The sequence below is a fragment of the Rana temporaria genome, chromosome 1, assembly GCF_905171775.1.
Source record: "Rana temporaria chromosome 1, aRanTem1.1, whole genome shotgun sequence".
NCBI lineage: Eukaryota > Metazoa > Chordata > Amphibia > Anura > Ranidae > Rana > Rana temporaria.
This window is the reverse complement of record NC_053489.1, coordinates 101,679,342-101,705,083: the sequence shown is the minus strand read 5'-3', so window position 1 is coordinate 101,705,083 and position 25,742 is coordinate 101,679,342. Positions and strand designations below refer to the sequence as shown.

Sequence of the window (25,742 nt, the reverse complement as noted above, 5' to 3'; positions counted from 1 at the left end):
GGGAATCACATGACCGCGGCGTCCCATGACCCGGCAGTTGGTGTAGATGTAGTTAGTATAGTAAGTGATGGAAGGGATGTGGATCCTTCCCGTGCTGTGTCTGATACAGACCGCTGGCAGCTATGAGTCCCGGCTCTATCATTCCCCGGAGAAGAGGGAGCATTTGCCGCCGCTCGGTGCTCCGGATCCCTCCCCGTACGGCTCCCTGTGGCCGCTTCCCCAGGAGGTGCAAATCTCCCCCGACTTCATGTTCATCCCCCCGGCTGACTTCTCCATAGTCCACGGAGAGCGATCCACCGCGGGGCCGGAGTGCCTGGTGCTGCAGGATGCCTTCCGGAGGTGAGCTGTGTGATCCGAGGGTGTCCGGTGTACTGTATATAGGAGGTGTCATCACCCCCCCCCCCCCCAATATATGTGTGATCATCACCCCCCCCCCCCCCCCAATATATGTGATCGGAGGGTGTCCGGTGTGCTGTACATAGGAGGTGTCATCGCCCCCCCCCCCGCCCCAATATATGTGATCGGAGGGGTGTCTGGTGTACTGTACATAGGAGGTGTCACCTCCCCCAATATGTGTGATCGAAGGGGTGTACTGTACATAGGAGGTGTCATCATCGCCCCCCCCCCCCCAATATGTGTGATCGGAGGCTGTCCGGTGTACTGTACATAGGTGTCATCACAACCCCCCCCATATGTGTGATCGGAGTGTGTGTGTGTGTGTGTGTGTGATCACCCCCGTCCCAATATGTTTGTGTGATCAAAGGGGTGTCCGGCACCATAGGTGTCATCACCCCCCCCCCCAATATGTGTGTGATCATTAACACCCCCCCCCAATATGTGTGGGATCTTCACCCCCCCACCCCGATATGTGTGTGTGATCATCACCCCCCCCCCCCCAATATGTGTGTGGGATCTTCACCCCCCCCTTCAAATATGTGAGATGACTATTCTCCCCCCCCCCCCCCCAATATGTGAGATGACTATTTTCCCCCCCCCCCCCCCCCCAAAAAAAAATGTATATATGTGATCCTACAGGACATGTGATTATCCTGTACAGGGCATGGCTCTTGGAGGACCCTATCACATCTGCGTGTTCCCACTCACTGATTTTTTTTATTATTTGCGTTTTAACATGCGTCGCGCTCAGGGCAACCCCTCCCATTCCCTGATCTATGTGTGACAGGCGCCCCAAAGTAGCTTCAGAACCTTTTCAGTTGTAGAGCGTTGCGTGTTATTAGTGCGTGTTTTGGCACGTTTGTAGCGCGAGGCAAAGCGTGCATCTGCTACCCCGTGTCTGTGGCCCCATTAACAATCAATGGCACCCCAAGCAGGACTCACAATTGTAGCACGTTTCTAGCTAAACGCAAAGTTTTGTGTCGCGCGTTTAGGAAATGCATCAGTGCGAATTCAGCCTGCGGATTATTCTGTCTTCCTGTTATTATTCTAAAAACAATGTTCAACTCAAAAATAAAAATTGCGTTAATCGAAAACATTGACAATGGTGACAATTATCAATCAAAACATTGACAATGGTGACAATTATCAATCAAAACATTGACAATAAGTTGTAGTGCCAAATATTCTATGAACTCCTTTTCCTTGTTTTGAATACTGAGGAAGAGGAGTTCTTGTAAACCTATATGAACTTTTCTGACTTCCTATATCCGTGTATTTAGTGTATTGGTGTATCTGCTCTTGGATTTTGCCACACGGGTGTCCTTTATAGAATATATAACACGTTGGCACCACAACTCATTTAACCACTATTGCCAAAGCTTTTTGATGCAATTTGAACATTCTCTATAGCGCCACTCTTTTTAAAAAAATATTAGACTGCCACTTTTTATTACTTTTTGTTTAACACTTCTTTTATTTGCACTGGTTTTCATCATTATGACCTATTGCTACGTCCAAGCGCAGTTTTTGGTGTAGTTGGTACTTCCTGTTATCGGCACACACGGATGTAAAGTCCAGACGGTGTCCTATAGAAGAGAACAGATCTGTCAGCACTGTCCCTGCAGTCATGGAAAGTCCGGGATGGAATGAGGCCGACAAAAGTCAACGTTTCCTCTGCATTTTTGAAGCCTCGCGAACAGGGTGGATTTCATCTAACCACTTCAGCCCCGAACCATTTTGCTGGTCAAAGACCAGGCCACTTTTTGTGATTCAGCACTGCGTCGCTTTAACTGACAATTGCGCGGTCGTACGACGTGGCTCCCAAACAAAATTGCCGTCCTTTTTCCCCCACAAATAGAGCTTTTGGTGGTATTTGATCACCTCTGCGGTTTTTATTTTTTGCGCTATAAACAATAGCGACAATTTTGAAAAAAAACAATATTTTTTACTTTTTGCTATAATAAATATTTTATATATATATATACTAGGGGCGAAACAACTAATCGACAATCGATTACAATTTTCATAATCGATTAATCGGCCAGTAACATAATGGGGTTAAAAAAAACTAAAATTAGCCCTTTATAGTACAAAAAAGCAAATCGCTACTGTAAATATTACTTTCACTGTCCCACAGTAAAAAAAATGAACCCCTTACAGTAGCGATTATTTGCTGTTTTTGTACTTATTTTTGTTTTTTTAACCCCATTATGTTACTAAACATCTCAGGCCGGGGGTCACACCTCTGTGTTTTGGTGCTTTTTGCAGAAACGCACTACAGTTCATTTACATGTTTTCCTATGGGACACGTTCACATCCATGATTTTTTTCAGCTGCTGCGCATTTGAAAAGGGCAAGGACTTTTTAACGCAAAACGGTGCTATTTTTTTTTTTTTTTTGGTTCAATATACTTCAATGTAGAAGCTGCAGAAAAGCATGTAATGTGTTTTTGCGGCAATTTGTGTTTTGTAATCTGCCCAACAACAAATTGGCCCAGAAAAAAATTAAAATACAATTTTTTTATTTTTTTAAGGCTATTATCCGAAAATAATCGATTAATCGAAACAATAATCGACCAACTAATCGATTATGAAAATAATCGTTAGTTGCAGCCCTAATATATACACACATATACATTTTTTTTTCCCCTCGGTTTAGACCGATATGTATTCTTCTACACATTTTTGGTAAAAAAAATATCGCAATAAGCGGATATTGATCGGTTTGCGCAAAAGTTAGTGTCTACAAAATAGAAGAAAGTTTTATGGCATTTTTATTAATACTTTTTTTTTTTTTTTAAATCATGACTGCAACATTATGGCGGACACATTTTTGGACCATTGTCATTTTCACAGCGACCTGTGCTATAAAAATGCACTGTTTACTGTGAAATTGACACTGAAGGGGTTAACCACTAGGTGGCGCTGTAGGGGGGATGGGCTGTGTGTGACAGGACAGTGATCACCACTTCCGATTACAGGAAGCTGTGTTCACTGTCCTGTCACTAGGAAGACTGGGGAAATGCTTGTTTACATCAGAATTCCCCCCTTCTTCCTCACCATGACACGATCGCGGGTATGCCTGCGGACATCGAGTCCGCGGGACCCGCGGTCAGAGTCACGGAGCTTGCGGCAGGTGCGCAATGTCGGCTTCTTAAAGGGGACGCATATATACGTCCTTTTGCCTGCCCGTGCCATGCTGCAGACGTATATCTGCTTGCGGCAAGCAGTTAAATGTAAAAAAAAGAGGGAGGGAACACAGTTAACCCCTTGATTGCCCCTAGTGTTAACCCCTGCCAGTGTCATTTGTACATTGATCAGTGCTATACGCACATTGATCAGTGCATTTTTAATGTAAAAAAGCGTAATTTAGGGTCAGATTTGTCTGTCGCAATCCTGATAAAAATCGCAGCTCGCCACCATTACTAGTAGAAAAAAAAAGTCCCAAAATTGATCCTGTAGTTTGTAGAGGAGAGACCTTTTTCCCTATCCGTCTTTCAGGACAGCCACAACTTGAGAGATAGGCTCCTCCTCTTCCTTAGGAAACACTGCCCAGCCTTTAAAATCTCTCCTCCCCCTGCTAGACCTCAGTTCTTAGTGTTTCCTCCGGTGGGGAGACACTGCTAAGGAACCAGGCAGAACAGTCAGGGGACTGTGGCCATCATTATTTTTCCTATGGTGGAGGCAAGGGCTTCCTAAAGGAGATTGGGCGAAAGAACTTACCGCCAAAAGAAACGCACCCCAACCAGGTCGAGCGCGACAGACGGTTCGTGGGGGGGTCCCTATCGTGTCCACAGGACCGCGGCGGGGGGAATTCAGCTCCGGGCACCCTGATTACAGGCCGCACATTGTTTTTTTCTTTTAAAAAATGCGGGCCGAGTGGCGGGCGACGTCATTTCCGGTGCGCCTCGGAAAGGATTCCCTATGACCCGCGACTTCCGGTTCCGGGTCGCGGCGCTGATAAGAGACCCACGCGTCCTGCTGGAGGTGTCGGATACTCGTTGGGACGAGTTAGACACAGCACAACCACCCCGCTATGTCGGTGACCTCTCCGGAACGGGACCCGACTAGGGACGCTACCTCCAGCCAGTCCAAGGTAAGGGTTCCTGGGGAGGGTTCCCAAAACTTTAGACTATGTCTCTTTTCCTTCCTCTATTTTTCCCTTGGTGGTTGGGGGAGAGGAGGGAAAGACAGCAGGGCACCTAGCAGTAGTGTCTGTCTAGTGCTTCCCAGAGGGCTGTAACCAGGTTGTTATTTAAAAAAAAAAAAAAAAAAAAAACTTTTTTATATATATCTCTGTTCTTTTAATGTGGGTCCTTATGTCTTCTATTTTTCAGAAGAGCCTAGAAAAGAGCCAAGAAAAAACAGGAAGGACACATAGTTCTAAGAAGAAGTGTGCTTCCTGTAGGGATTCCCTTCCTGATTCTTGGGCAAAAGTTTTATGCAGAGATTGCATAAACTCTCTAGTTAGGGAAAGGGATGCAGAACAGGAGGATAGTCTAGCTGCTTCAGTTAAGGAACTAGCCTCTACCTTTTCCTCTTTCAAAACCCTGTTTGAAAGGGTGCAACCCCCCCTGGTACCCACACAGGTTACAGCCCGCCCTGATGTTCAGGGTCCTGCACCTGCCTCTCCTGATCCTTCAGAGGAAGCAGTTGATTTTGCAGGCCCTTCTCAGGGGCAGCACTCCTTAATGGAGAATGTTGCTTTCGACTCGCAGGCAGAGTCAGGTGAAGAAGACCAGGACAGTGAGTCCAAGAAGTCTTCCAGATACAAGCTATCTCTTGATGAGGTTGAGGAACTACTAGGGGCCATTTACACGACCCTAGGCATTCACACGGATATTAAACCTCTTAGTCTCCATGACCAGATGTACAAAGGTCTAGGGGAACACAAGGGCAGGGTTTTCCCAGTACACGATCTTCTGATTGATACTGTTAAGAAGGAGTGGCAGGACCCTGAAAGAAAGCCTTTCTTTTCTCAATCCCTTAAGAGAAGGTTTCCCTTTGCGGAAGATTCCACGTCTGTTTGGAATAAGAACCCTAAGTTAGATGCGGCCTTTTCACAAGTCTCTAAAAAGACTGATTTAGCATTTGAGGATATGGGCAACCTGACGGATGCTATGGATAAGAGAATGGACTCATTGTTAAAAAAAGCATGGGAGTCCATAATTGGCAATTTAAAACCAGAATTAGCAGTTACAGTAGTGGCCCGTAATTTAGAACACTGGCTCTCAAAGATCCAAGAACATATTGAGGCAGATACGGACAAGGACACTATTTTGGCTTCCTTCCCCACAATTTTAAAAGGGGTAGCCTACATTGCGGATGCCTCAGCAGAATCCGTCCGCATGTCAGCCAGGTCAGCAGCCCTGGCTAATTCTGCCAGAAGAGCTCTCTGGCTCAAGACTTGGTCAGGAGACATTGCGTCCAAGTCTAAGTTATGTGGGATTCCCTTTACAGGAGACCTTCTATTTGGTCCTGACCTGGAGTCAGTCTTAGACCGCACGGCGGATAAGAAAAAATCTTTTCCTTTTAAACGTAAAGCTCCACAAAAAGGAAGAGGGTTTCGTCCCCAAAGACAAACGGGGGTTCCGAAACCAGAGACTCAAAAAAGGATCTGGACACCTAGGGGTAGGGGAAGAGGAGCGATTTTTCGCCCACCTGACCAGCCCCCCAAAAAACAATGACTCCCAGATCAGAGTGGGGGGAAGGTTGGGGGCCTTCCTTCCACAATGGGAGTCTTTTTCCCCAAACAGGTACGTATTGGCGATAGTGAGAAGGGGGTATTCCCTAGAGTTCTCATGCCTCCCGCCACAGAGGTACCTGGTCACTCAGCTTCCCAGAGCCAAGGAAAAAGCAGAAGCTCTAGTGGGGGCCTTGAGGGATCTGGAGGTCCAAAATGTTGTTTGCAGAGTCCCAAAAGGAGAGGAGAAAAGAGGGTTTTACTCCCACGTTTTCGTGGTAAAGAAACCCTCTGGCAAGTACAGGTTAATCCTAAACCTGAAACCGCTGAACAAGTCAGTAACATACAAAAGATTCCGTATGGAGTCAATTTTCACGGTAAGGGCCCTCCTACCACAGAATTGCTTTATGGTCTCCCTGGACCTCAGGGACGCGTACCTGCACGTACCCATTGCAGAGGGGTCTCAGGAGTTTCTACGGCTAGCGATAGACTTGGGAACTTCGGTGGTGCACCTACAGTTCCAGGCCTTGCCATTCGGTCTATCCTCCTCACCCCGCGTGTTCACAAAGGTCCTGGCGGAACCAATAGCTTTTCTGCGTCTTCAGGGAGTGGGTATAATAGCGTACCTGGACGACCTGCTTCTTTTTGCAGCCTCTCCGGAACAAGTCTCCAGGGACCTGGAACTAACCAAAAAGACCCTTATGGACCTAGGTTGGCTATTAAACCTGGAAAAATCCAGTCTAATACCATCGCAGCGCATTCCTTATTTAGGGTACACCCTGGACTCCACCCTGCTAAGGGTCTTCCTTCCATTAGAGAAGGCTCTAAAGTTAGAAAAGTCAGTATCTGCCCTCCAGGGCAGCCATCAGGTTTCAATCAGATTCCTGATGTCAACACTAGGACTGTTAACTTCCACTCTACCGGCAGTCCAGTGGGCAGGGATTCACTTTCGGGCCCTGCAGGCCTTTGTACTCAGAATCTGGGACCACAGCTCAGAACACCTAGACGTTCTGGTACAGGTCCCAAGTCAGGTAAAGAGATCCCTCTGGTGGTGGAGAAAGATCACCAATCTGTCACAGGGTCGTCTATGGCATATCCGGTCTCCATTGATCGTCACCACAGACGCCAGCGGCAGAGGTTGGGGGGCTCACCTGGGGGTACTTCCAGCACAGGGTGTTTGGGAAGTGGCAGAGCTGAAACATTCCTCCAACTGGAAGGAGCTGAGGGCGATCGGTTTAGCTCTCATCTTCTTTCAGGAGAGACTTCGAGGACACCACGTCCAAGTGAGGTCAGACAATGCGTAAACAAGCAGGGTGGCACCAGGTGTGTAGCCCTGTCGGCCATAACAACAAGAATCTTTCGCTGGGCCGAAACAAACACCCTGTCCTTATCAGCAGTTTTTCTAAGGGGGATAGAAAACAGTACAGCGGATTTCCTCAGTCGAAGTCAACTGAGGGAAGACGAGTGGTCCCTCAATCAGGAGGTCTTCCATCTTTTGGTCAAGAGATGGGGGTCTCCGGAGATAGATCTCTTCGCTTCCAGGGAGAACACAAAAACACATTGGTTTTTCTCTCGGGGCAGGGGAGAGGGAGCAAGAGGGATAGATGCCCTATCCCAGAGCTGGCGATTCGGGATTTGTTACGCCTTCCCACCCCCAGCTCTTCTACCACTGGTCCTGAGAAAATTTCAGCTGGAGAACACCTCACTTATCCTTGTGGCACCCCACTGGCCCAAGAGGGCCTGGTTTTCGGTTCTCAAGCAACTGACCACAGAACCCCCTCTTTTTCTTCCTCTTCGAGAGGATCTCCTCTCGCAGGGTCCAGTACTGTGCCCTCAGGTACACAGATGGAACCTCGCGGCGTGGTTACTGAGGAGTCCTTGCTGAGGTCCAAAGGTTTTTCGGACAAACTGACTGCCACCCTTCTTGACAGTAGGAAGAAGGAGACACGTTCTATTTATAGAAAAGTTTGGATTCGTTTTAATACTTGGTGCCAGGAATTTTCCTTTCCAACACAAAGCCACAAGTCCGTTCTGGAATTTCTCCAGTGCGGAGCGGATAAAGGCTTGTCAGTGAGTACCCTTAAAGGCCAGGTCTCAGCACTCAGTGTGTTTCTAGAGAGCCCTCTAGCATCCAATCCCTGGGTCATCAGGTTCTTTAGGGCTTTGTCCAGACAGAAACCTTCCCAGGGACCTTCCTTCCCCAAGTGGGATCTATCATTAGTTTTACAGGTGCTAACAGGGTTGCCCTTTGAACCCTTAGACAAGTGTTCTTTAAAGGATCTAACATTTAAAACAGTCTTTTTAGTTGCAGTGACTACTGCCAGGAGGGTCAGTGAATTGGAAGCCCTGTCCATTCGTCCTCCTTTTTGTGTAATTTTCCCGGATCGAGTTGTTTTTAAAACCGATCCGGCCTTCCTTCCGAAAGTGGCTTCCAAGTTCCATAGAAGCCAGGAGGTGGTATTACCCTCATTTTGTTCCAATCCCTCTGGTGAAAGGGAATTTAAGTTCAGTACACTAGATGTTAGGAGATGTATCCTACAGTACTTGGAGCTGACTCGAGCTTTTAGGAAGTCAGACTCTTTGTTCGTTTTGTTTTCTGGGACCAGAAAGGGACAGAAAGCGTCTCGGCGCACTATTGCTAGGTGGCTCAGACTAGTTATTGGGCAGGCTTACTCCTTATCTGGTAGGGAAGTCCCTACAGGAATTAAGGCACACTCTACTCGGGCGGTGGCTACTTCTCAGGCTGAAGGGGCTGGAGCGACGCCAGATCAAATATGCAAAGCCGCAACTTGGTCCAGCTACGCCACTTTCATCAAGCATTACAGAGTAGATCTGGTGTCAGCAGGTGAACAAGCCTTTGGGAGAAAAGTCTTGCAAGCCGTGGTCCCACCCTAAATTGTAAGTACTCGATTATCCTCTCAAGTTGTGGCTGTCCTGAAAGACGGATAGGGAAAAATGGAGTTACACTTACCGGTAACGTCCTTTCCAGTAGTCTTTCAGGACAGCCCTAGTTACCCTCCCGAAAAGTAAGAAGAAGGGGTTTCTAATCCAGGAACATAGTATGATATTGATGTGTTAACTATGGATTACTAACATGTTCTTGTGTCTCCCCAGCGGACCGGAGTGCTCGTATAAAAACTGAGGTCTAGCAGGGGGAGGAGAGATTTTAAAGGCTGGGCAGTGTTTCCTAAGGAAGAGGAGGAGCCTATCTCTCAAGTTGTGGCTGTCCTGAAAGACTACTGGAAAGGACGTTACCGGTAAGTGTAACTCCATTTTTTGCTCAAACCAATCAATATACGCCGATTGCAATTTTTTTTATAAAGAAGAAAAATATGTAATATCCCAGCCACAACGCTACCTGCCTGGAGTTTGCATGTTCTCCCTGCATAGGTTTATTGAAAATATTTTTTGCATAAGTATTTTTTTGTTAATAGCGCAATAAAGGTTCACACCTATGCAATCTGATTCTGCAAATTACACTGCGTTTTGCAAGCCGATTTTGGGGTGTTAAAGGGGTTGCAAAGGCAATTTGTTTGGTGTGTGTGTTGTGTTCTTCTTTTTTTTTATTTATTTTTTATTATTATATCTTAATACATTTTATGCAACCAGCAGCCCCCCACCCCCAAATTTACTTACTCGAGCCCCTTCTCTCTCCATGTCTAAGCCATCCGGGACACTCCTTCTGAATGGCTTAGACACAGCAGCAGCGCCATTTGGCTCCCGCGGCTGTCAGTCAGCTAATCAGGGGAGAGGGCGGGGTCCGATTCAGGGCCCTGTCTGAATAGATATCAGGATGGGGTGCCCCCAAAGAGAGCTGCTGGCTGAGGGGGCGCTTGATAGGAGGGAGCGGCCAGGAGCAGCAAAGAGGGACCTGAGAAGAGGAGGATCCGAGCTGCTCTGTGCAAAACAAACTGCACAGAGGAGGTAAGTATAACATGTTTGTAAAGTGTCTGTTATTTAAAAAATAAAATGAGAATTAACTTGACATAGAGTTTGCATGAACAGGGTGTGATCTGGATGCAGTGCGGAATCCGCACAGAATTTTCAGTGAATTTTGCATTGCATCAGTGTGAACTGGGACTAGTAGTAATCATATATTATACAGGATTTATAGAGGGCCAACAGTTTGTGCAGAGCTTTGCAACATGAGGGCAGACAGTACAGTTACAATACAATTCAATACAATACAGGAGGGATCAGAGAGCTCTGCTTGTCAGAGGTTACAATCTATGAGGGAAGGTCAAGTGATACAAAAGTAACAACTGTGAGGGATGAGCTGATGGAGAAAATAAACGTACAGTTGTTGGGTGGAGGCAGGATAGGCTTCTCTGAAGGGAAGGGTTTTCAGGGATCGTCTAAAAGCAAATAGAGTAGGAGATAATTGGACAGATTGGGGTAGGGAGTTCCATAGGATAAGAGGGGGGGGGAGTCCTGAATGGGAGGAGGTGGCAAGGGAGCCAGAGATGAGGCATTGGCAGGAACTAAGAATGATTAGGTTGGTATTTTTGAGATTAGGTCAGTGATGTAGCTGCGGGCCAAGTTGTGGATGGCTTTGTAAGTTATTAGTATTTTGAACTTGAAGCATTTGTTACCCTAAAACAAATGCTTTCAAAGGGTTAAATGTGTGCCTAGCTAGTGTTTTTGTGTGATGCTTTTACTAAAATGTGATGGATTTTCTTTACCTGGTGTCAGGGTGGCGCTCTGCTTTGTTTACATAGGCAGAGCTCTGTCCTGTGTGGTCTGCTTGATGATTGGCGGGTGTCGGCGGCCATCCATTGGCCAGCACCTGCGCTGATTTGGCGTCTCTTCTGTGGACAAATCGCAGCAGAAGCGGCATGCGCCCCTTACATAGAAGTGCAGAATCGCGCTTGTGTGTTGTACATATTTAATGCGATTCTGCAGAGAACGGCCATCCTGTAGCAGTAAATGTTCTATAGGGCAGTCGTTAAATGGATAAGTTCACCTTTTGAGAACATGTTCCAGCATCTGCAGCTCTCCCACACCAGTTGTATTGTGCTCCAGTGTGTGCGTTCTGTTTTTCCCCCATTGCTAAGTTGATTTATAAAAACCTATTGTGATGGTCGTTCTCTCAGTCAGGGCCGATCCGCCCTATAGGCTCACTATGCAAGCCGCTTAGGGCCCCGCAAAGCCACGGAGGGCCCCCCAAATTACTAAAGGCCCCGCCTGGTGAGAAGTCATTTTTGGCCCCTCACCCCATTTCTCAACTCACTGGCTGCATGGGAGAAGAGGTAGGAAGTCGGCACCCCCGCTTCTCACTTTAATGTAAAATGTAATTTTCGACAGCAGGACACCCCCTCCCCGCTTCTCAACTTTAATCTTTAATGTGACATGTCACTGTCGGTGGCGCCCCACATACCCCCCCCCCCCCCCATTTTGCTTGGGGCCCCAGGGAGGTCAGGATCGGCACTGCTCTCAGTACAAGACTTTTAGTTCTGCAACTGCTGCTGAATGACGGTTTGCTTCTCCATCTAACAGGGTGATTGCATGTGACCTGACCTCAAGCTCAGAGTCACACTCAGCACAGCGTAATTTCCCCACATGTCACATGACAGTTATTATTGTTCTATATCTCCAGGCCCTGATCAAAGAAAACTCATATTTCCTGTTGTACAAACCAGACAAGACCGGTCATTAACAGGAACTGTCATCAAACGACGTGGGACTTTCCATTGGTCTGTGTGATCAGATGACTTTGCTGTTCTGCTGGTCATGAGGGAAGTGTTAGAACCACATCCAGTATGAGTTACAGTGCATCCGGAAAGTATTCACAGTGCTTCACTTTTTCCTCATGTTGTCTTGTTATAGCCTTATTCCAAAATGTATTCATGTTTTTTCCCTCAAACTTCTCCAAACACTTCATAATGACAATGTGAAAGGAGTTTGAAATCTTTACGAATTTATTAAAAATAAAAATCACATTTGCAGGTGCATCTCATAAAATTAGAACCTCATTAAAAAGTTAATTTTTTTCAGTAATTCAATTAAAAAAATGAAACTTGGATAGATATCATATCTGATATCTATATATTTCCTCAAATTCCACTTTTTGAGGGCTGGCGAGCTATCGCTGCCTGGGTGTGGAGGGGGGGGGGGGGGGGGCAAGCACCGTCGGCAGCCTAGGTTGAATAGGAGTCCTTCCAGCGATTGCAGAGGAGAAAAAGGGACAGCCTGGATGATCACAGCGCAGGGAACACAGCGATAACGGCTTTCTTTCACATTGCGGTGTTCTCAGCTGGTCGCTGTCACATATAACCCCTCCCCCTGTCAATCAAAGTTCCCCGGGCCAGGGGGCGGGGCTGTATGTGATGAGCGGCAAAAACACGGCAATTGAAATGAAAGCTGTTATTGCTGTGCTCTGATCATCCGAGCGGCCCTCCCGTTTCTCTCCTCCCCTACACAGGCAGGCTGTATTGGTGGGCATGGATTAAGTTGTTGTTGATGATTTTTATAATTTAACTTCTGCATAAAACATTTAAAGCTGAGTTCCACCCAAAAATGGAACTTCCGCGTTTCGGAATATTCCCCCCCCCCCCCTTCGGTGTCACATTTGGCACCTTTCAGGGGGGAGGAGGGAGCAGATACCTGTGTAATACAGGTATTTGCACCTACTTCGTCCCTCCCCTCGCTGTCTTCTGGGAAACACACATGTCCCAGAAGACAGCAGGGACTGTGCACATAGGGAACCAGGAAGTAAAGCCGCAAGGCATCACTTTCTGATTCCCTTACCGAAGATGGCAGAGGCAGCACCCGAGAGCCAAGCAAAAGATCGACATCGCGGACACCCTGGACGGGCAAGTGTCCTAATATTAAAGCAGTCGTAAAGGATTTTTTTTTTAAATTTAAAATAACAAACATGTTATACTTACCTCCACTGTGCAGCTCGTTTTGCACAGAGTGGCCCCGAACCACGTCTTTTGGGGTCCCTCGGCGGCTGTCTCTGGTCCTCCCCGCAAGAACTCCACACATTAATGCAAGCTTCCTCGCATAGTGTGGAGTCCATGCGGGTGCGCTCCTGCGATGCATCGAGCGGCCATAGCCGCTCACTGTATCACTCGGCCCCACCCCTCGGTGCGCCACGTTATTGGATGTGATTGCCAGCCAATTGCTGCGCTGCTTTTAATCCATCTGCTTTAGCCAATCAACTGCCAGGCTAAGCGGCAAAGAGGATGTCTTTGCCGAGCGCGGGACTTTCGAGGGGTCAGGTAAGTATAACAGGGGCCGGTATACTCCGTTTTTTCACCTTAACCAGTTCCCGACCCCCGCATGTACATATACGTCCACAATATGGCACGTACAGGCACATGGGCGTACACGTACGTCCTCGCCTATTAGCGGGTGGGGGGTCCGATCGGGACCCCCCCCGCTACATGCAGAGGTCGGGTCCGCTCGGGGAGCGATCCGGGACCACGGCGCGGCTATTTGTTTATAGCTGCTCCGTCGCGATCGCTCCCCGGAGCTGAAGAACGGGGAGAGCCGTGTGTAAACACGGCTTCCCCGTCCTTCACTATGGCGGCGCATCGATCGCGTCATTCCCTTTATAGGGAAGACACGATCGATGACGTCATTCCTACAGCCACACCCCCAAACAGTTGTAAACACATACTAGGTGCACCCCAACTCCTACAGCGCCACCTGTGGTTAACTCCCAAACTGCAACTGTCATTTTCACAATAAAGAATGCAATTTAAATGCATTTTTTGCTGTGAAAATGACAATGGTCCCAAAAATGTGTCAAAATTGTCCGAAGTGTCCGCCATAATGTCGCAGTCACGAAAAAAATTGCTGATCGCCGCCATTAGTAGTAAAAAAAAAAAAAAAATAATAAAAATGCAATAAAACTATCCCCTATTTTGTAAACACTATAAATTTTGCGCAAACCAATCGATAAACGCTTATTGCGATTTTTTTTTTTACTAAAAATAGGTAGAAGAATACGTATCGGCCTAAACTGAGGAAAAAAAATGTTTTTATATATGTTTTTGGGGGATATTTATTACAGCAAAAAGTAAAAAATATTGCTTTTTTTTCAAAATTGTCGCTCTATTTTTGTTTATAGCGCAAAAACTAAAAACCGCAGATGTGATCAAATACCACCAAAAGAAAGCTCTATTTGTGGGGAAAAAAGGACGCCAATTTTGTTTGGGAGCCACGTCGCACGACCGCGCAATTGTCTGTTAAAGCGACGCAGTCCCGAACTGTAAAAACACCTTGGGTCTTTAGGCTGCATATTGGTCCGGGGCTTAAGTGGTTAATGCATAGAATGCATTTAGGTGAGAAAACGTTTTCCTTTACAACCCCTAATGGGTTTTACTTCCTCTTTGTTTCCCTGCAAAGGTAAAGCATAATGGGCTGCTATGCATTGCCTTATAGCATTCTTCACCCCTCTTCCTTCCGGGGCTGCGAACTCTGGCTCTGACTGGCCCCCAGTCGCGTGCAAGCGGGAGCCTGCCAGTCATGGCATGACCCCAGCTTGAAACGGCACAACGTGCCCTTTCAAGATGGCGCATGCGCTCTAGAAGTTATCATTCAGGGATATTGCATATACCTCCTAAACCGTGTAGGTAAGCCTTGATCTGGGCTTACCTGTAGGTTAAAGTGGTTGTAAAGGGTTTACAACCACTTGAAAAAAGTCAGCAGCTACAAATACTGCAGCTGCTGACTTTTAATTTTTCCGCTTTAAGGCCCCTTTCACACTGGGGCGTTATTCGAGCGTAATTGGAGAGAAGCCTCATCTGCAATCCCAATGTGCTGGTAAAGCACCGCTAAGACCCTAACGTTTTAGGGCGTTTTTGCAGTGCCTCAGTGTGAAAGGGTAAGGCGTTTTTTCAGCGCCCAAAAGCTGCTCCAAAGATGCTGCTTGCAGGACTTTTCTCAATGCCCCGCCAGTGCAACGCCTCAGTGTGAAAGAGTAAGGCGTTTTTACAGCGCTTTCAATTCATTTCAATGGAGAGGGGCGTTTTTGGAGCGTTTTTTCAGCGCCCAAAAGCTGCTCCAAAGATGCTGCTTGCAGGACTCAGTGTGAAAGGGTCCATTGAGATGCATGGAGAGCGTTTTATGAGCGTTTTAATAGCGCTCTTTTTAACGCTAAAACGCTGCAAAAACGCTTCAGTGTGAAAGGGGTCTAAGCAGGGCCGGCCCTATGATGGGAGCGGGTGGTACCATGGGTACTTTTAGGGGGGCAGCATACTGACGCCTGCCAGCCAGCCCGTTCCGCCTGCTATGCTGCATGTGAGGAGCGCGGTGCCGGGCTGCCTGTGAAGACACTCGCAGAGGGGGGGGGGGGGGGAGTCAGCGAGTGAGCGGGCAGGTGCCACTGCCTGTGAGGAGCCCAGCGCCGCTGCTGTTAGTGGTGACAAGAGCGGGAAGGCAGAACATTTCTATATACATGTATAGAGCCATGACAGGTCCTCTTTATACTCCTATACATGTATAGAGCCATGACGGGTCCCCTTTAGTTATGATATAAAATATTGAATGTGGGGGCCTTTTGGTGGGTGTGATTTTTTTTTGGGGGGGGGGGGGGGGCATTTCATTCTTGGTCCCAGGCAGCACAATGTCTTGGGCTGGCACTGGGTCTAAGTGTAGTTTCTTGAGAGAATTCATTAATTCATGAGGGCGTGTTTTGGGGCAGAATTGGGAAGGTCAGGGTTGGGTGGGGCAGCTGGTGGCGAGTAAACCTTGAGGCAGCCTGGCTAGTAGCTCAGGACTTGAAATTTTGAGCCCTGTATCGTATAGATGCGTCACACACCAAGTGATATACAGTGAATCCGGAACGTATTCACAGCACTTGACTTTTTTTTTCACGTTTTGTTATGTTGTGGCCTTATTCCAAAATGGATTTAATGAATTTCCTCAAAATTCTGCTAATATGACATAAACGTAATGACAATGTGAAAGGAGTTTGTTTTGAAATCTTTGCAAATATCTTCACACTGGACCTCATGCAACTTGGGTTCTGGGCCTCTCCGCTCTTCCTCCAGACTCTGGACCTAGATTTCCGAATGAAATGCAACGTTTTCCACAGTCTGTGGTGACTCTATCCCATCCTCCCCACAAAATGGTGGTCCTGTTTTCCATCTGTCCGGCAGAATCGGATGGAAATGGACTAGCGGTCCTTTTCACCCGATTACCTCATAGGCGAGCGGGACTGTATCCGCTCTGCACAGTGAGGAGAGATGGACCTGCCGTCCGCTTGCTCAATGGGGATCAGCGGAGCCGAGCAAGCGGATTCAGTTAGGCGGAGGTGCCTGTGTGCCCGTAAATTTGTAAACCTTTCAAACAAACGTCTTTCACGTTTGTAACATTTTAAGGAAAATAATTAATTTGATAAATTTTGAAATAAGGCTATAACATAACCATGTGGAAAAAGTGAAGTGCTGTGAATACATTCTGGATGCGCTGTATGTACTCTACAGGTCAGGTCAGGTAAGGTATACTGAATAGCGGTGGTGAGTTTATTGCTTTACTTCCTCCAGCGAGTTGGGAAATCTTCAAGTGTTTGCAGTTGTTATTATTAAAGTTAACTGGTTTTATTTGTTTAACCTGCCACAGAAGTGACACACCTTGATCAGGGTACAGCGTATGATAAATAAACTGAATCCCAGTTCACAGTGCAAACTGCATCTGATTTGGACAAAAATCGCACCGCATTCCTATTCAAACCCATGCAACTCATTGCAGTGCAATTTGAGCCATTCATTTTGTATGGCTCAAATCGCACTGCAAGTTGCACCACACCTGCAGGAAAGGTGAAGACACCCCCCCCCCCCCCCCTTATTTTTTTATTTTTTTTTGCACTAGAATGTTCAAACCCATTCATTTCAGCCAATCGCAACTGCATTTTGTGACCTGTTTTTGCATAGTCATTAACATTGACACCCCCTATGGTTTGCATGAACGTAGTGTGATTGTGATATGGTCTGGGAGACGCACAGGAATTGCTGTAAATCCTGCACTGCATCTGTGAACGAGGGGACTAAAATAAAAAATTGTGAGCAGCCAGGTTCTTTATAGTAGAAGACATGTTATGCTAAAAGGCCCCATTACACTTGATTTAAAAACCAAAGTTTTTTTTTTTTTTTAGGGCCAGTTCCTACCACATGCGGTCTAGTGTTTTTTTTTTTTTTCTTGTCTGCATCAAAAACGCAAGGAAAGTAGGTTATATGTTTTTTTAATGGCATAGTTCACACCAGTGCTTGCAGTTCCAGAAAAATAAAGTAGAACATGCTGCATTTTTCCTGCACTGGACAGTAAAAAGCATAAAAAATGCATTGGAACACACACATGTCTTTATTCAAGGTTAAGAAAAAAGGTGTGGAAATAAAAATACTGGACTGCATCAAAAACGCACCAAAAAATACGCATGCAGAAAATCATCTGGACTGCAATTCTATGGTGTTAACTGCCCTCGGTGGAAAAAAGTGTAAGGGACCTTTCACGCAGGCGGTCCGCCCGACAGATTCCACTTTGCTCAGCGGCAGATCGATCTGCTAAGGTGGATGACGGGTCCGTCTCCGCTCACTGTGCTGAGACGGACCTGTCCGAGTCCCGCTCTCCTCTGTGGGGAGATCGGATGAAAACGGACGGCCTGTCTGTTTTTCATCCGGTCCACCAGACGGATGGAAAGTAGTGTCTCCATCCATCTGGTTTTGGTGGACAGGATTGAATAGCGGGTGTCAGCTGACATCCGCCGCTCCATAGTGGTGAATGAAGTATCCTGTTAGGTGGACGTGATCAGAAAAGCGTGTGTGAAAGGGGCTTAAGCCCAGGTTCACTCTGGGCTGCAGGAATACTTGCAGGATTTCACTCCCGCTTGTCGGTCCCAATTTCGGCTGCGATTTCAATGACCTGTGCAGGTTTCTGTGCCCTGCCCCCAACCATATATTTAATTTGTGCTTTGGAATCATGGAGACATTGGTGGTTTTGACTGCACAATATTGCCTCGTAGCTTGGATGCTGTGTTTTTTTTATTTTTTTTTTGCATCATCTTGTGCACCTATGACCCTTGTGTCTTGGTGTTCTGTTTTACCCATGTTCTGTTACAGTATTGGACTGTTGCTGCTCTCGTTTTGCATTTGGGGAGCAATATTTGTTCAACGTGTATTGCTATTTTTGGGTGCACTTTTAGTTTCTGTAATGCTTTATTTCTCTTGTTATATTGCAGAACTTAAAGTGGAGGTTCACCCAAAAAAATCAATTTTTAACATTAGATTGGGCCTAATTACGGGAAGTAGAATCGGGTGTTTTGTTTAAAATCAATGCAGTACTTACCGTTTTAGAGATAGATGTTCTCCGTGGCTTCCGGGTATGGGCTGCGGGACTGGGCGTTCCTATTTGATTGACAGCCTTCCGACCGTCGCATACAGCGCGTCACCAGTTTCCATAAGTAGCTGAACGTCGGTGCGCAGGCGCCGTATAGAGCCGCACCGACGTTCGGCAACTCGTGACGCGCTGTATGCGACCGTCGGAAGGCTGTCAATCAAATAGGAACGCCCAGTCCCGAAGACCATACTCGGAAGCGGCGGAGAACATCTATCTCTAAAACGGTAAGTACTGCATTGATTTTAAACAAAACACCCGATTCTACTTCCCGTAATTAGGTCCAATCTAATGTAAAAAAAAAAAAAATCGGGTGAACTCCCGCTTTAAATAAAATCTCAGTAATTTTATTTTTTATTTTTTTTAACAAGATTTCAGATTGAAAAGTTTTAGAATGCACATTTTTAAACTTTCCAATGTTTGTTTTCAGATACTTCAATTACATATTTGGTTTCCTGCGATTGGAAGATGTAACTGCAGGTAAACCAAGGGCAGGACGATTGGTACAACTTCAGGTCATCATCACCTCAAAGGACAACGAATGTCACAAGTATCCCAACATCCGTTCAGATGAGTCATGTGAGTATTTAGGACTTTAGTACTAAGCGAACCATGTGACTTGTTTTTTATATCTTTTTTGTTTTATCTAGATTATAAACTAAAGCCAACGATGCACAGCTCGGTTGTTGTTTTTTTTTCATCCATGTATGAGCGCTGAGGTTGAATGAATGAATGAATGAAAAACTTATATAGCGCGGCACATGCGAACTGAATCGCCTCTGGGCGCTTGATGTTTCGTGTCTCATGACATCAAAAGAGCAGAGTTTTAATCTGTCTTCTGAAAGTCAGGTGGTTTTCCTCCAACCGAACGCTGGTTGGTAAAGCGTTCCATAGTCTCGGACCTTGAAAAGCAAACCTTCTTTCTCCTTTGGACTTGTATTTGGTTTTTGGCACCTTGACCAGATTTTGGTCGCTGGATCGCAGAACGCGATTAGAATTGTGAGGTTCTATCTTGTCGCAAAGATATTGCGGAGCCTTCCCATGGATGCACTTATGTGTCAGGCAGAGTGCTTTAAATGCAATTCTGTCTTTTACTGGCAACCAGTGAAGGGTTCTCAGCGAAGGTGAGATTGATTCCCATGTCCTTTTCCCAGTCACCAGTCTGGCGGCCGTATTCTGTACGACTTGCAGACGAGCGATTTGGTACTTTGGGAGCCCGAGGTAAAGGGCATTTGCATAGTCCAGTCTGGAATTCACGATTGTTCCCACCACGACTGCTACGTCTTCTTTGGGGATAAATGGAATAAGTCTGCGTAGTAGGTGCAACAAATGGTGCGATCCGCTGACTACTGACCCTATTTGTGCGTCCATTGTCATGAAGGTGTCAAAAATGACTCCTAGACTTTTGACTTTGGAGCTAGGGGTGATGCTTTGGCCCAGAATGGGCGGCGGTGTCCAGGTTGTTGCCAGTTGACTCTTGCGGCTGGCGTGAAACATAAGAAGTTCTGTTTTGGAACTGTTGAGTTTAAGATAACTCTTAGTCATCCAATTTTCTATCGAAGAGAGACATTTCTCTAAACTGAGATGATGATCCTTTTTGTTGCAGATGCGAAAATACAATTGCGTATCGTCTGCATAAGAGTGATAAAGTAGTTCTTGGCTACTGATAATATCAAAGAGAGGGCGAAGATAGATGTTGAACAGTACCGGTGACAGGGGGGATCCTTGGGGGACTCCACATGGCACCGTGCATTTTTCCGACGTGAAAGATCCCAGTTTCACTGTTTGTGATCGGTTTTCAAGAAAGGAGGAAAACCATGGTAAATCACCTTCTGCGATTCTGGCTACCTCGGCCAGTCGCATCAGTAACATTTTGTGGTCTACTGTGTCAAAGGCTGCGCTTAGGTCCAGCAGAACCAGGAGACAGGATTCTCCCTCGTCTGCGGCCTCGAGGGCATCGTCCCATATTTTAAGTAAGGCCGTTTCTGTCCCGTGTCCGGGACGGAAACCTGATTGAAATGGATCGAGTAGATTGTGGGTATCCAGATGCTGTTGCAGCTGTTGTACCACTATTTTCTCCATTATCTTGGAGAGAATATTTAGGCCTGTTATGGGGCGGCGGTGAGTTGGGTCCTTGGGATCCAAGTTAGGTTTTTTCAGGATGGGCTGGATTGTGCCCTCTTTCAGCAGGGATGGCACTATGCCTTCCTTAAATGACTGATTTATAAGCTGTGTGATGGGAGGCGCCAGAATGTCGGCGCATTCCTTCAGCAGCTTGGTGGGAATGATGTCATTGGGTGCTGTGCTGTTCCGCAACGCACCAATGATATTTTTGGTGGTATCGATGGAGATGGGTTCCAGAGTGAACTTAGTTGATTGTAGAAGGTTTCTGTTGGTGTTTTGTAGTTGATTGAAGAGGGGGCTGAGGGGGGTATTATTTTGCAGAATACTTACCCGGATTCTTTCGATTTTGTCGATGAAGAAATCCGATAGTTCATTACAGAACTCTTGGGTGTCTGAATTGGGGACTTCAAGACATCCCGGATTCATGGTCTGGGTGACCATCTTGAATAGTTCTCGGGGGCGGTTCATGGCGCTGTTAATCGTCATAGAAAAATGATGTTTCTTTGCTTTGAAGATTTCTTTATGATATTGTGTTGTTATTGCCTTGTAGATGATGAGGTGATCTTCTGAAGGGCTTCTTTTCCAGGCGGCTTCCGCCCTTCTGCGCTCTTGCTTCAGTAGGGATAGCTGGTTGTTGAACCAGCCGGACTTTTTTTTCCGGATGCGGACTTTGCGTTTCGGTGCTACTAAGTCGGCTGATTGTAGCAGAGCTGCATTTATGGCATCCAGTGTATCTGAGGCTGTTAACTGAGGATGAATAGTTTCGATTCGGTTTCCCAAGGTAGATTTGAAGAGTTCTGAATGGAGCTTCTTCTGAGATCTAGCCCAGTGTATTGTCACCGGCTTGGGTGCTTTTATAACTGGTGGAATTTTGGAAATTATGAAACTAATTGCATGGTGGTCTGTCCATGGCAAAGGTTCATTTCCCAAAATGTTTATTTTCAGATTTTGTCTGAAAATTAGGTCGAGTGTGTGACCTGAAGCATGCGTGGGACCGCATATAAGTTGCTGTAGTCCTAATCCTTCCAGGTGATCGATGCAGGCATCCGCAATGGGATCCTGTGAGGAGTTGGCCCACAGATTGAAGTCCCCGAGCAGCAAAAGATGTTTGCTGTTAAGGGTATAAGTGGATATGAACTCCGTTAATGATGGTAGAAGCTGCGATTTTGGCCCAGGTGGCCTATAGCAGAGGAGAATGTGAACAGTCTCCTGGGGGTTAGTTTGAAGTTGAAGAGTAAGGGTTTCCATAAATGGAAGAGGATTTTGAAGGACCGGCTTAGTGATTGCAATATGAAACTTATGGATCACCGCCAAGCCTCCTCCTCTTTGCCCTATTCTGTTTTCCGTTATAATTCGATAATTTTCTGGCACCAATTCTCCAAGAATGGTGTTGCAGTCGTCTGAAAGCCAGCTTTCTGTGATAAAGAGGCAGTCTAGATCGTTTTGTAGTAAGAAATCGTGGATTTCTGATCGGTGTTTTACTGCCGATCTTGTGTTGATCAAAGCACATGATATGTGCTTGAGCTGGGTTAAATGGTTGAAATTTTTGATGGTCGATCGTTGATCGAATCTCAAAAGTTGGTCTATTTTTAAGGCCTTTTTGGTGACGGCTGGTAATACTGTTGCGAATTGTCTCAGACCCCAAATCGTTTCTGCAGAGTATCGCAGTTTAACCATTGTTGCCAGTCACCGGGGGGGGGGGGGATTAATTGCAATAGAGGGAAGATTCGCTGAATCCTCTCGCTTGGCCTTGGTCCAGAGGAAGGCAAAAAACCCTGGCAGTGCTAAGCCAATTTGCTGCCGCAGGGAAAAAAATTCCTTCCTGATCCCTGAAAGGCGATCGGACGAAACCCTGGATCAAGTACTGTTTGGAATGGGGGGAAGGGTGTCACTGTAGCTGAGGAGTACCAAGATGGCCGCCGATCGGGCCACAGGCCTCAGGTTTGGGGGCTGTTTGGCTTGGTGGGTATGAGCTGGTTGTTAATCCAGGGGAGGATGGGATCCTCCAGGGATAGGGGGATGATCCCTGACAATTCCAGGAAAATTTCGAGGCTGTCAGTGCTCCTTTTTGCGGCGCACCGCTAGGCCGCGGCTGAAGCCGCGGTCTTTCCTAATTGCGGCGGCTGCGAATAAGGCCTGGTCTGGCGTGAAAGCGGGAAAGAGCCGCAGATCGCCAGAAAAGAGCGCTGCTATGCGCGGCGGGTGGCCTGGGTGATTATGGGTGACTGATTGGGGTGCATGCGGCTCTAAGAGAAGGTAAACAGCCGCAATTTGGATCGCTGGAGTGGCTGTCCTGAAAAGGACGGTCACTAGCGATTCCTGGGGGTGGAAAGATGGCCCTGAAAGACAGGGTCTTACCTGAAGAGAGGAAGGAAGGAGCCGGTCCTATGGGCTGCAAGTTGATTCATGCAGCAAAGATTGTAGGAGCCTGCCTGTCTGCGGTGTCTAGCTGGCTATCTGTCTGGTCCCTGGAGAGAGCAGACTCGTCGGGAAGCGTCCTACTCCCTCACTGAACTGACACTGACTGATTATCCAGCTAAGCCTTGTCAGCTGTGATGAGCTTGGGTGTGTTCCTTGGGTTGTACAGACGTTAATTGACTGACTGATTTGAGTTTGGCATAACCGCCCAATCAGATTTTACCTGCTTGGTCAGTGCTGCAAGCTATAACCGGAAACGCTGATCAGTGTATTTTGATGACGGGGGAAGTCGTCCCACTGTCAAAATACAATCACTCAGGGTGGGTTCCCCCATCCACTTTGTGTGTAATGCCTTGTACACACGATCGAAATTTCCGTTGATGAAAAGTCAAATTTTTTTCATTGGATATTCCGACCGTGTGTGGGCCCCATCTGACTTTTTTTTTTTTTTTTTTTTCGGCAGAGTTTAGAAATAGAACATGGTGTTGTTTTTTTTTTTTTTTTTTTTTTCCCAAGGGGGGTGGAAATCCGATCGGAATTTCCGATCGTCTGTGTGAAACTCCAATGGAGAAAAAACACGCATGAAAGTGACCAGTTATAGTCCAATGTGTGATTTGCTGTGCAGATACCTTAACATTTAACTTGACCTTTAATGATAATTAAGGCACCCATTGTATTCTAGGTATATGCAGACTGTGAAAGCCTTGGCCTGATGGGCAAAGTGTGAGACTAGATCAGGGATCCTCAAACTACGGCCCTCCATCCCATGAGGCATTGTAACACACTGACATTCACAGACATGACTAGGCATGATGGGAATTGTAGTTCCTGAACAACTGGAGGGCCGTAGTTTGGAGACCCATGGACTAGATGATTTGCTAAATTCTGTTCATGGCTATCGGCTGTATGTGCCTATCGGTCATCAATCGCTCTAGAAAAAGTTTTTGAAACTGGGCTTTGAGGGTTTTCTAAATCATAGAAAGTACCCCCTGCCTGGCCTTGTAATAGAAATGGAGAGGGAGGCATGTTTGTAACCATGTCCTAGTGTGACAGCAATGGCTGCCTCCATAGATACAGTGTAATAAATGTGAGTAGCCACCCTAGGACAGGAAGTGTTCACAGTATTGCCAGCTGAAAATTAGAAGTTTTAGCCACCACATCTAAGAACTTGCAATCTGCAATATATTCCATTTTTGTTTTGGGGTTTGAATCCAAGACCAATCATTATAAGCCAGCCATGTGGGAAGGTCAGTTTGCACTGGTGCCGGAGGTTTACTCTCATTTAGCCAGGCTTTTGCAACCTTTCTAAAACTCTGTACATGCCTGTTTGAAGGATTAAAGCACCTAAAGAATCTCCATTTAATAAAATTAAAGTGCTTGCTGTAAATGTGGTCAAGAGTTTTGGTGATAAATGTAGAAATAATACGATTTCTACATAAACATAATTTAGAGAACTATCCACTTTAATCACGGGATGTTGGGTGTGCATTGCTTAATAATAAAAGCACTAAAGGCCTTTGTTTCAGCAAATACACCAAACCTCTGACGTACTTAAAAGAAATTACACAACTGTGCTCACTTGAAAGATAAACATTAACATTTATAACTGCCTGACTTCTTCAAGCATGTCTGATCAACCATACACTGGTCAAGGTTATCCATTATTGTCGATACGCCAGACATGCAGATGGTCAGTAAAATTTTCATGACAGTATCTTATCTCTGTGGCCTGTGCATGGTTAGCAAGCTCAACTCCCCAGCAATGGTCACACAATCCGATGTTATGTTGGGCTGACACCATATCTGTGGCCTAGGAGTGCAATAAATCAAGTTCTGGATCGTATGACATTCAAATTTGCAGCTCAACCAAGAGATGTCTTTAAAAGGGAAGCTTGTTCTTGTACATTCCAATCGGTCTTAAAGGATAAGTTCGCCTTTGAGAACATGTTGCATGTTCCACCCATATTTTATTTATTTTTTTAGGGTTGGGATATGTTCCCACTCCTGCAGCCACTCTCCGATCCGAGCCTTATCTGTGACAGCAGGTCGGGGATCTTCTCCCCGTACCTGCTGTCACTTTTTAAAAAGCGCGCAGCTGTGCTGGGCACTCCACCCAAACAGCTTTTGTCATTCATTCACAGATTTCTATAATTCAAAGACATCCAAGTACTGACAGTCTTTGTGGCTGACGGCTTGTAATTTTCAATGAACTACCAGGGCGCTAATTGGGGCTCTAGGTAGTTCAATGATTATTCCTGTCTTTTTTTTTTTTTTTAAACTGCTTCCCATACGATTTACTGTCAGAGAGCTTACACGGTCTGTAGAGTCCTACTTTGCACCTGCGATCTGCTGATTGCTGCTGTAATGCTTTTCTTTGGGGGGGTTTTCGGCAAAAAATGCATTATTTATTTTAACAAGTGAACTTCTCCTTTTTAAGTCTATGGTCGGCTATAGTTTTCCATGCATGCTTCCATTCAAATTGGAAGTGGCTTGAGGAAACATACCTTTTTTTTTTTTTTTTTTTTTTTTTTTCTAAAAGTACTAATTTGTAAAAGTTGAATACACTAGCTCAATGAATGTTGTCAGTTTTTATCATTACTTTTATTGTAGAGTAGAGGCAGCATGTTTTGTGTCTGGTGCACAGCATTGCATAGGAAAAGGGGTTGTAAAGGTAGATGTTTTTTCACCTTCATGCATCCTATGCATGAAGGTGAAAAAACATCCGACGGTACCGCCCCTCGAACCCCTGTTTTACTTACCTGACCTCGAAAGTCCCGCGCGCG

General features: G+C 46.2%; 2 protein-coding genes across 3 annotated transcripts in view; both read left to right on the top strand.

Moving 5' to 3' along the window:
• Positions 1 to 5: 5 nt before the first annotated feature.
• The window catches only part of LOC120929744 (beta-hexosaminidase subunit beta-like), an 88,351-nt gene continuing 62,614 nt past the window's right edge, over positions 6 to 25,742 (top strand). Inside the window, exons 1-2 of one of the 2 annotated variants that reach the window (XM_040341435.1) lie at positions 6 to 339; positions 18,848 to 18,996. In XM_040341435.1, the coding sequence (XP_040197369.1) occupies positions 68 to 339; positions 18,848 to 18,996 (421 nt within the window). In that variant the 5' untranslated portion in view covers positions 6 to 67. The remainder of the gene's footprint in view (positions 340 to 18,847; positions 18,997 to 25,742) is intronic. The other variant, XM_040341434.1, reaches the window with a different exon arrangement.
• Positions 7,385 to 9,232, top strand: LOC120929796. Its single transcript, XM_040341438.1, has 2 exons — positions 7,385 to 8,976; positions 9,193 to 9,232. The coding sequence occupies exon 1, from the start codon at positions 7,585 to 7,587 to the stop codon at positions 8,971 to 8,973; it is 1,389 nt and encodes a 462-aa protein (XP_040197372.1). The 5' UTR covers positions 7,385 to 7,584; the 3' UTR covers positions 8,974 to 8,976; positions 9,193 to 9,232.